Raw genomic sequence first — 12262 nt, forward strand, 5'->3', positions numbered from 1 at the left:
CCCTGGGACACCGTCACATCCCTGGGACAGAGAATAAACATACACCATCACATCCCTGGGACAGACAATAAACATACACCGTCACATCCCTGGGACAGAGAATAAACATACACCGTCACATCCCTGGGACACCGTCACATCCCTGGGACAGATAATAAACATACACCGTCACATCCCTGGGACAGAGAATAAACATACACCGTCACATCCCTGGGACAGACAATAAACATACACCGTCACATCCCTGGGACAGATAATAAACATACACCGTCACATCCCTCGACAGACAATAAACATACACCGTCACATCCCTGGGACACCGTCACATCCCTCGACAGAGAATAACATACACCGTCACATCCCTCGACAGACAATAAACATACACCGTCACATCCCTGCGACACCGTCACATCCCTGCGTGTTAGTTAACTTATGACTTCTCTCAAACTCCTAAAAGGATTTTAAAAAAAAGCTCAAGAGAAATGTTGAACCTTGTAGGTTTGGACAGCACGCTAGCTAACAGTGTACATGGCTAACAGGACGACAGCTAACATAGCTAACGATAGCATGGAAACTGTTAAAACAACGAAAGTACACTTCACATTATGACAAATTACACGTCATTACATTGTACATTAGTTCATGTATGTATATATATATATATATATGTGTATATATGTATGTTATATTCTTTGACAATTTAAACAAAGAGTGTGAGGGGAAAATGGTGCGCAGAAATAATACAACAGCTAAAGGTGCAATACCGTCAACCAGCCACACGGTGTCAGTCAAGGACACATGAATGAAACCTGTCGACAGGAATATCTGAAGATTTTTCATTTAGTTACAGGACATATTCAAACATGAACTCAATAACATTTAATTCAATTCTTATGAAACACATTTTGGTGAACTTCCCAAATAAAACAGGATATATTTATTACACCTACAAACAAAAAAAACGGGGTCTAAACACTTATTATTTTTGACCAGGTCGCAGTTGTAAATGAGAACTTGTTCTCAACTAGCCTGTCTGTGTTTGTTGTTCTGTCTGTGTTTGTTGTTCTGTCTGTGTTTGTTTATATGGTTTCATGCTGAATTCACCTTTCGGGGACAGAAATACCCTATTGAATAGATTCAGCAGTACTGTCTGCACTGAAGGTAAGACTGAGCTATGTCTCTGTTTTCCAAACCAAGGACTCATCAGGTTTTTACGCTGCTCACAAATTCACCTTTGGAGACAAAAACATATCTATTAAACTGAATAAAATGTAATTGAACATACTGTATGTGCTGAAGGTAAGATGTAGCCAGGCTTCTTCTGATGTCTGTTCCACGGACTCCCTCTTTATCTGTCCTCCTCCACCCCTCCACCCTCCATCCCTCCATCCCTCCACCCCTCCATCCCTCCATCCCTCCACCCCTCCACCCTCCATCCCTCCATCCCTCCACCCCTCCACTCTTTATCAGTCCTCTAGAGGGAGCTCAGTAGCTGGACAAATCGAACAGAAACATGTTATTGTGTAATTGGTTTTCTGTTGTTTGTTAGAACACTGAAACACTAAATCCGAAGCCTCCAATAAGTCTCTGAAACCTCCAGGGTTTTTTGGCCAATAGTTGTACATAACCAGGTCGTAATTCCCCAGACTCGACCCAGTTTATTGACCCATTTCTGCATGATGTCACCAGGTAGTAATGCCCCAGACTCGACCCAGTTTACTGACCCATTGCTGGCAGGCCATGTTCATTCGGTCCACTGGGCTGGGGGATGCTGTTTCTCACGGTATCCAGTCCAGTGTGTTGAAATCTCAGTTAGATTGATGTTACATTCATCCTCAGTCCCTGACAGACCCTATCCCTCAGTCCCTGATAGACCCTATCCCTCAGTCCCTGATAGACCCTATCCCTCAGTCCCTGATAGACCCTATCCCTCAGTCCCTGACAGACCCTATCCTTCAGTCCCTGATAGACCCTATCCCTCAGTCCCTGACAGACCCTATCCCTACGCCTCAGTCCCTGATAGACCCTATCCCTCAGTCCCTGATAGACCCTATCCCTCAGTCCCTGATAGACCCTATCCCTCAGTCCCTGATAGACCCTATCCCTATCCCTCAGTCCCTGACAGACCCTATCCCTATCCCTCAGTCCCTGACAGACCCTATCCCTCAGTCCCTGATAGACCCTATCCCTCAGTCCCTGACAGACCCTATCCCTCAGTCCCTGACAGACCCTATCCTTCAGTCCCTGACAGACCCTATCCCTCAGTCCCTGACAGACCCTATCCCTATCCCTCAGTCCCTGATAGACCCTATCCTTCAGTCCCTGACAGACCTCAGTCCCTGATAGACCCTATCCCTCAGTCCCTGACAGACCCTATCCTTCAGTCCCAGATAGACCCTATCCCTCAGTCCCTGATAGACCCTATCCCTATCCCTCTGTCCCTGACAGACCTTATCCCTCAGTCCCTGATAGACCCTATCCCTCAGTCCCTGACAGACCTTATCCCTCAGTCCCTGATAGACCCTATCCCTATCGCCTCAGTCCCTGGCAGACCCTATCCCTCAGTCCCTGATAGACCCTATCCCTCAGTCCCTGATAGACCCTATCCCTACGCCTCAGTCCCTGATAGACCCTATCCCTCTGTCCCTGACAGACCTTATCCCTCAGTCCCTGGCAGACCCTATCCCTCAGTCCCTGACAGACCCTATCCCTCAGTCCCTGACAGACCCTATCCTTCAGTCCCAGATAGACCCTATCCCTCAGTCCCTGATAGACCCTATCCCTATCCCTCTGTCCCTGACAGACCTTATCCCTCAGTCCCTGATAGACCCTATCCCTCAGTCCCTGACAGACCTTATCCCTCAGTCCCTGATAGACCCTATCCCTACGCCTCAGTCCCTGATAGACCCTATCCCTCAGTCCCTGATAGACCCTATCCCTATCGCCTCAGTCCCTGATAGACCCTATCCCTCTGTCCCTGACAGACCTTATCCCTCAGTCCCTGGCAGACCCTATCCCTCAGTCCCTGACAGACCCTATCCCTACGCCTCAGTCCCTGATAGACCCTATCCCTCAGTCCCTGACAGACCCTATCCCTCAGTCCCTGATAGACCCTATCCCTATCCCTCAGTCCCTGATAGACCCTATCCCTCAGTCCCTGATAGAACCCTATCCCTCAGTCCCTGATAGACCCTATCCCTATCCCTCAGTCCCTGGCAGACCCTAACCTTGAGCCAAGTTGCCGCGTTCACGTGCTAGTCGGACATTTCAGAGTTTCTAGGTCCAACTTGCTAACTGGTTGAACGCGGCACGTGTATAATTACAACCAGCTAACAAGTCGGAAATGTCAGAGTTTCCTAGTTCCGAGTAGCACATGAACGCGTCAGTAGTCACCGGCCACATCGTCATGATAATGTGGCCGGTGACATGTTGCTTCTTGCTAGTCCAATATCTCGGAAACTTGACTGCTGACATATAAAACATTTTGGGACCGCATCAACAGCGGACTAATGAAAAGAAATACCAAAATATATTTTTGGAGTGAATTGTTCCTTTATGAGTTATTAATGTCAAATAAAATAAAATAAAATGTTATTGGTCACATACACATGGTTAGCAGATGTTATTGCGAGTGTAGGTGTAAATGCTTGTAATACATATAAAAAATAAAAATAAATACTGCAAAGTTTCCTAAGGACCAGAAGCGAGGCAGCCCTCTCTGTCGACGCCATTTTGTTCACATGAAAGATGTCTTTCATGTCTGTCATATTTAGAAACCAAGTAACCAGGGTGTTTCCTTTAGGATGAACTCCCTGCCTATCTTAACAACAGCTATGAGCTATCTATATAATTTATTTATTCCTTTTATTCCAATTCAATCTGAAGTAAAAAAAAAAAAGTATTTTCTTTTTCGATACAGATTTGGATAAAAATCCAGAAGATATTACAGTTTTCAGACGACAACCACATAAATAGTTTTACTTCTAAAAAGGTTTTTAATTCGAGGTTCCCTATAAATAAAAAGACAGACCAGGTGTTAAAGAAAACGCCTGCCCTCCTCGAGCTGGAATCATTACTGAGCAATCGACAACATAATCACCACGGCAACAACCTTGAAGAACAACAACTGTCTCTGAAGAGCTTAGAAATAACGTTTCGAGTTCCCCCCCCCCCCCCATACAGTTTCCTAGCAACCAAAGACACACCAATTACCCAGACACGCACGCACGACGTGAGGACAATTATGTTATCGGTTTGTATTTCCCCCCCCCCCCAGTATCCTGCCACTTGTTGGTGACAGAGAGGAGTAATATCACAAAGCACAATATGGCTGACAAAACGCTGTCAGTAACCTTGGTAACAGTAGGCTATAGACAGTACAGGCTATTGAAAAGCCAGCATGACAGCTGTAACAGCACATATATACCACAGCATTAACAATCTTTAGTGTACACAGGAGCAGTGTTAGGAGGTGTGTCAGGAAGTGAGGCAAGGAGGTGTGGCATGAGAGTGTCAGGAGGTGTGGCAGGAGGTGTGGCAGGAGGCGTGTCAGGAGCAGTGTTAGGAGGCGTGGCAGGAGGAGTGGCAGGAGGCGTGGCAGGAGGAGTGGCAGGAGGCGTGTCAGGAGGAGTGGCAGGAGGAGTGTCAGGAGGAGTGTCAGGAGGAGTGGCAGGAGGCGTGGCAGGAGGCGTGGCAGGAGGCGTGCATGGAGCAGTGGCAGGAGGCGTGTCAGGAGGAGTGGCAGGAGGCGTGTCAGGAGGCTTGTCAGGAGGAGTGTCAGGAGGTGTGGCAGGAGGTGTGGCAGGAGGTGTGGCAGGAGGCGTGTCGTTAGTGTGAATAGATGAATAGATGTGCTCCAAGGCCATGTAAGCCCCACGGTACACATTACACAGTCAGGGCCCCACGGTACACATTACACAGTCAGGGCCCCACGGTACACATTACACAGTCAGGGCCCCACGGTACACATTACACAGTCAGGGCCCCACGGTACACATTACACAGTCAGGGCCCCACGGTACACATTACACAGTCAGGGCCCCACGGTACACATTACACAGTCAGGGCCCCACGGTACACATTACACAGTCAGGGCCCCACGGTACACATTACACAGTCAGGGCCCCACAGTACACATTACACAGTCAGGGCCCCACGGTACACATTACACAGTCAGGGCCCCACAGTACACATTACTCAGTCAGGGCCCCACGGTACACATTACACAGTCAGGGCCCCACAGTACACATTACACAGTCAGGGCCCCACAGTACACATTACACAGTCAGGGCCCCACGGTACACATTACACAGTCAGGGCCCCACGGTACACATTACACAGTCAGGGCCCCACGGTACACATTACACAGTCAGGGCCCCACGGTACACATTACACAGTCAGGGCCCCACGGTACACATTACACAGTCAGGGCCCCACGGTACACATTACACAGTCAGGGCCCCACGGTACACATTACACAGTCAGGGCCCCACGGTACACATTACACAGTCAGGGCCCCACAGTACACATTACTCAGTCAGGGCCCCACGGTACACATTACACAGTCAGGGCCCCACAGTACACATTACACAGTCAGGGCCCCACAGTACACATTACACAGTCAGGGCCCCACGGTACACATTACACAGTCAGGGCCCCACGGTACACATTACTCAGTCAGGGCCCCACGGTACACATTACACAGTCAGGGCCCCACGGTACACATTACACAGTCAGGGCCCCACGGTACACATTACACAGTCAGGGCCCCACGGTACACATTACACAGTCAGGGCCCCACGGTACACATTACACAGTCAGGGCCCCACGGTACACATTACACAGTCAGGGCCCCACGGTACACATTACACAGTCAGGGCCCCACGGTACACATTACACAGTCAGGGCCCCACGGTACACATTACACAGTCAGGGCCCCACGGTACACATTACACAGTCAGGGCCCCACGGTACACATTACACAGTCAGGGCCCCACGGTACACATTACACAGTCAGGGCCCCACGGTACACATTACACAGTCAGGGCCCCACGGTACACATTACACAGTCAGGGCCCCACGGTACACATTACACAGTCAGGGCCCCACGGTACACATTACACAGTCAGGGCCCCACGGTACACATTACACAGTCAGGGCCCCACGGTACACATTACACAGTCAGGGCCCCACGGTACACATTACACAGTCAGGGCCCCACGGTACACATTACACAGTCAGGGCCCCACAGTACACATTACACAGTCAGGGCCCCACAGTACACATTACTCAGTCAGGGCCCCACAGTACACATTACACAGTCAGGGCCCCACAGTACACATTACTCAGTCAGGGCCCCACAGTACACATTACTCAGTCAGGGCCCCACGGTACACATTACACAGTCAGGGCCCCACGGTACACATTACACAGTCAGGGCCCCACGGTACACATTACACAGTCAGGGCCCCACAGTACACATTACACAGTCAGGGCCCCACGGTACACATTACACAGTCAGGGCCCCACAGCACACATTACACAGTCAGGGCCTCATGTCTCTCAACTACACAGTGTCCTTATCATAGAGCAGGGCCCCATGGTACTTACTACACAGTGTCCTTATAAAGCAGGGCCCCATGGTACTCACTACACAGTGTTCTAATCATACAGCAGGGCCCCATGGTACGCACTACACAGTGTCCTAATCATACAGCAGGGCCCCATGGTACGCACTACACAGTGTCCTAATCATACAGCAGGGCCCCATGGTACTCACTACACAGTGTCCTTATCATACAGCAGGGCCCCATGGTACTCACTACACAGTGTCCTTATCATACAGCAGGGCCCCATGGTACTCACTACACAGTGTCCTAATCATACAGCAGGGCCCCATGGTACTCACTACACAGTGTCCTAATCATACAGCAGGGCCCCATGGTACGCACTACACAGTGTCCTAATCATACAGCAGGGCCCCATGGTACGCACTACACAGTGTCCTTATCATACAGCAGGGCCCCATGGTACTCACTACACAGTGTCCTTATCATACAGCAGGGCCCCATGGTACTTACTACACAGTGTCCTAATCATACAGCAGGGCCCCATGGTACTCACTACACAGTGTCCTAATCATACAGCAGGAAAAACTTGGAAATGTCCAACTTGTTAACTGGTTGAACGCGTCACGTGTATAACTACAACCAGTTAACAAGTTGGAAATGTCAGAGTTTCCAAGTTTCGACTGACACATGAATGTGTCAGTATTCACTGGCCACATCCTCATGCTTTCTATGCTTCCTGTTCTTAAGTTTTATTTTTGCATCTTTTACTTTTGGTTTTGTTCACCAGATTCAAACAGCTGAAAAAATTATATTTTTAGTTATTGAAAATATATTTCACAGCGGTTAAGATGGTACAATGATTCTCTACACTCTGAGTAGCTTGTTTTGTCACATAAACTGAAATAACGCAAACTATTAGAATTTTGGCAACCAGGAAATGGAGGGTTAGGGTTATTGAATATTGCACCTTTAAATCCTTTGTAAATCCACTTCAGAATAGCCTATCAGCTTGAAACCTTTTAGGATCATCAAAGACATTACCATGAGGAACCATGCTAAGTTTTGTATTCAAACCACTGTAAATCCACTCTGATCTTGTCATCTTGTGAACCCCGTTCATTGCTGCGTGCAGCTATAAGTTACTGTTCTCTATGTAAGTGAGAGAAACAAGAAGAAAAGTAGGCTAAGCCAAACATATTGAATATGTTTTCTTGCATACTTCTGTATCATAAAACATTCTCTTTAGGCAAAGGATCCTTCCACGTACAACAATAAAGCAGGTTCCTGGGCAGAGAGAGGGCTACGCCTATTACGCAAATACTCAAGAGGAGCGATTTGGAGCTCCTCCTACCTACAAAAAAAAAAAAAACACACTGAAACTAAAGATACCGATAACCGACCGTTTTGTCTGTGCTGCGATCCGCTACCGTCACACTTTCGGTGGGGTGGGGTTTATAGTGGAGCTGCGTGGAGAATAGCGACTGTCTGGTAGAGTGATGTCACATAACGAGTAGAGGAGAGACCGAACCAGTGACTGATTGTGATCGTAGCTGCGGGGGAAAAGCGCACCTGTTGAATAACAGGCTCACAACGATATTCCACTTTCACCGTCTTTTTTTCTTCTTCTCTGGGCTGCGTTTTGAAAAAAGTTCAGAATGACGGATACAATAATGACCAACGGAATCAAGGACCGAGCGGGTCAGAATGGATATTTTAAAAAGGTGAGTGATTTATTTTTTTTTTTAAATAAGTTTTTATGGTAAAAGATGACAGCGCAGTTACGCAAGGGGACGTTCATAACGATTAATGTGTTACAAACCCGTTGACTTATAAATGTACTCTTTCTTGTCTGGTTTAAAAAAAATAATAAACGCAGTGTTTCTGCTTTCACTGAAATGAATCGCGGCCTAGTGGATGTATTTCAGATGGATTTCATCTCTATCAAAGCAACCAGTGTTGATGTCTGACGTACTACCTGTTTGATTAGTGGCTTTATACTCTGTTTTTCTGCGGTTTTTAATGGGGTTTGACTGATTTGTCAGGTGTGGCAGTGACCACTTCATGGCCGTATTAGAACATCAGGCAGTTGGTTGGCAAAGATCTTCTGGTGATATCCACTACCGGTCAAACGTTTTAGAAAGGTTTTTATTTTATACTTTATTTTCTACATTGTAAAAATAATTGTGAAGACATCAAAACTATGAAAGAACACCTATGGAATCATGTAGTAACCAAAAAAAAAAAAGTGTTAAATCAAAATATATTTTATATTTGAGATTCTTCAGATAGCCCCACCCTTTGCCTTGATGACAGCCTTGATGACAGCTTCGCACAATCTTTGCATTCTCTCAACCAGCTTCGTGAGGTAGTCACCTGGAATGCATTTCAATTCACAGGTTCATTTGGTGGAATTTATTTCCTTCTTCTTCAATCTGTGGATGATCAGCTGATCACTTGGTCCATTTTAAAGACGGGACCAGGGTGAAAGAACGTAAACGTTATATCCTATTGCTCCCATTTTTTCGCTTACAAGAAAGAAACCATTAGGGAGTATTGGGTGTGTGCGTGTGTGTGTGTGTGTGTGTGTGTGTGCGTGTGTGTGTGTGTGTGTGTGTGTGTTAGTGGCCAGCCTAATGGACCTATATCTTACAGCCTACTGTGAATACATTATCAGGTATTTATGGAATGCTTTTATCTACTGAGGTGTGTGTGCTCCTTCCTGCCTGCCTGTGGGTCTGTGGTGTGTGTGTGTGCTCCTGTGTGTGTGTGTGTGTGTGTGTGTGTGTGTGTGTGTGTGTGTGTGTGTGTGTGTGTGTGTGTGTGTGTGTGTGTGTGTGTTTGTGCTCCTGTCTGTGTGGCGTGTGTATTTTCTATGGAACATGCCCCTGGATAACAAGCTGGCGAGTGTTGGAGAGATAGCTGGCGAGTGTTGGAGAGATAGCTGGCGAGTGTTGGAGAGATACCAACCTTACTGTTACGCTTGTTTACACTGACCTGCTCAAGGGGTTCGAGCACAAATCATGTTTACATTAACCCCGCCGTGGAATCGGCGAGAGATATATGGGTCGGTAAAACATACCTCAATGCTGGGATGGGATATGTCCGTGTTCTCCAAACTGAATCTATATCCACAGGTTCCGCACTGCTCCGTCGAGAAGATTTGAAATACTGTTGTTTTTTTCCCCCCCAGAAAAACGACCCTTTTTAAAAAAAATGTGTGTCCTCCATGCTAGCTAGCAGTAACTACAACAGCCGTTATGAAGGTAGCCTAGCAGTTAATCGCGATGGGCCAAGTAACCGAAAGGTGGCTGGTTTCGAATCCCCGAGCCGGGCAACATGGAGATATCTGCCGTTGTGCCCTGGAGCAAGGCAGTTAACCCACAACAACAACAACAGTTCCCAGGGTGCCCGACGACGTCGATAGCCCCTCACACCTCTGATTCAGAGGGGGTTGGGTTAAATGCAGAAGACCCATTTTTGAGGTTGAAGGCATTCAGTTGTACAACTGAGTAGGTATCTCCCCTTTCCTAAAGGTAAAGTTTGGAGTACAGGGGCGTGTCCCATCCCTGTATTGAGGTTGTTTTCCTCCGGTAGGGGTCGGCGTCTTCTAGCGAGCTGACAAGAGTTATAGAGGATGAATTCCAGCCAGGCATCGGTCGTTGGCCCTGTAACATTCCTTTATACATTAGGCCTAGGGTTGTGTCCCAAATGGTACACTATTTTCCCATGGGCCCTGGTCAAAATGGTACACTATTCTCCTATGGGCCCTGGTCAAAATGGTACACTATTCTCCTATGGGCCCTGGTCAAAATGGTACACTATTCTCCTATGGGCCCTGGTCAAAATGGTACACTATTCTCCTATGGGCCCTGGTCAAAATGGTACACTATTCTCCTATGGGCCCTGGTCAAAATGGTACACTATTCTCCTATGGGCCCTGGTCAAAATGGTACACTATTCTCCTATGGGCCCTGGTCAAAATGGTACACTATTCTCCTATGGGCCCTGGTCAAAATGGTACACTATTCTCCTATGGGCCCTGGTCAAAATGGTACACTATTCTCCTATGGGCCCTGGTCAAAATGGTACACTATTCTCCTATGGGCCCTGGTCAAAATGGTACACTATTCTCCTATGGGCCCTGGTCAAAATGGTACACTATTCTCCTATGGGCCCTGGTCAAAATGGTACACTATTCTCCTATGGGCCCTGGTCAAAATGGTACACTATTCTCCTATGGGCCCTGGTCTAAAGTGTTATTTATTTATTTATTTATTTCACCTTTATTTAACCAGGTAGGCAAGTTGAAAACAAGTTCTCATTTACAATTGTGACCTGGCCAAGATAAAGCAAAGCAGTTCGACAACATACAACAACACAGAGTTACACATGGAATAAACAAAACATACAGTCAATAATACAGTAGAAAAATAAGTCTATATACAATGTGAGCAAATGAGGTGAGATAAGGGAGGTAAAGGCAAAAAAAGGCCATGGTGGCGAAGTAAATACAATAAAGTAGTGCACTCTAGGGGCCCTGGTCTAAAGTAGTGCACTCTAGGGGCCCTGGTCTAAAGTAGTGCACTATAGGGGCCCTGGTCTAAAGTAGTGCACTCTAGGGGCCCTGGTCTAAAGTAGTGCACTCTAGGGGCCCTGGTCTAAAGTAGTGCACTATAGGGGCCCTGGTCTAAAGTAGTGCACTCTAGGGGCCCTGGTCTAAAGTAGTGCACTCTAGGGGCCCTGGTCTAAAGTAGTGCACTCTAGGGGCCCTGGTCTAAAGTAGTGCACTATAGGGGCCCTGGTCTAAAGTAGTGCACTATAGGGGCCCTGGTCTAAAGTAGTGCACTCTAGGGGCCCTGGTCTAAAGTAGTGCACTCTAGGGGCCCTGGTCTAAAGTAGTGTACTATAGGGAATTAGGGGCCATTTGGGACACTGCCCCATGAAAGACCTGTTATGAAACCTGAGTTATTCTTCAGAGACGTAGTTTCACTGGGGGATTGAATCTGGGATTTCTGGAAGTTTCTGTAGAAAATGGTTTTAGTTTCTGGTCAAATAGGAGGTAGTTAAAAATGTTGACTGTTCAATTGTATAATAGATATCCATAAAAGCCCAGGGTATAGCCTATTTAAATAGATCACCAAAAAAACTATTTGTACACATTGTCTGGTGTGTCTTTCTCATTTTTATTTGTTTAAAATTTTTAAAAGTAACTTATTTATTTATTTATTTAACCTTTATTTAACTTGGCAAGTCAGTTAAGAACAAATTCTTATTTACAATGACGGCCTAACCCCCGGGCCAAACCCGGACGACACTGGGCCAAATTGTTCGCCACCCTATGGGACTCCCAATCACAGTCCGGCTGTGATACAGCCTGGATTCGAACCAGGGTGTCTGTAATGACGTCTCTCGCACTGAGATGCAGTGCCTTTAGACCGCTGAGCCACTCGGGAGACCAAAGGTCAAAGTCATAAGATAGTTGCAGTACATGTCAATATTTACTGTGTCCCGTTTTAAACCTTTTATCTATGGAGGAAGATAATTCACTAGTCTGTCGTTGAGTAATGGTTTATCTCCCAAATAGCACCCTATTCCCTATGTAAGACTGTACACTACTTTTGACCGGGACCCATAGGGTGTCATGTGACTCCACCGTGTTTGTAACCATGTTGACTCTGGCTGTCACCGTTCTC

General features: G+C 46.9%; 1 protein-coding gene across 3 annotated transcripts in view; it reads left to right on the forward strand.

Annotated features, from left to right (window-relative positions):
• Positions 1-7947: 7947 nt before the first annotated feature.
• rhpn2 (rhophilin, Rho GTPase binding protein 2) overlaps positions 7948-12262 on the forward strand; it is a 61092-nt gene continuing 56777 nt past the window's right edge. For 2 of the 3 annotated variants that reach the window (XR_014382873.1, XM_045708119.2), the window contains exon 1: positions 7949-8290. Coding sequence is in view for 2 of the 3 variants with exons in the window: in XM_045708119.2 (XP_045564075.1) it covers positions 8225-8290 (66 nt within the window). In the remaining variant the exon portion in view is untranslated. Of the gene's footprint in view, positions 8291-12262 lie in introns of all 3 variants that reach the window. The other variant, XM_045708120.2, reaches the window with a different exon arrangement.

Source organism: Salmo salar, chromosome 26 (genome assembly GCF_965601325.2).
Source record: "Salmo salar chromosome 26, fSalSal1, whole genome shotgun sequence".
NCBI classification, from domain to species: Eukaryota; Metazoa; Chordata; class Actinopteri; order Salmoniformes; family Salmonidae; genus Salmo; species Salmo salar.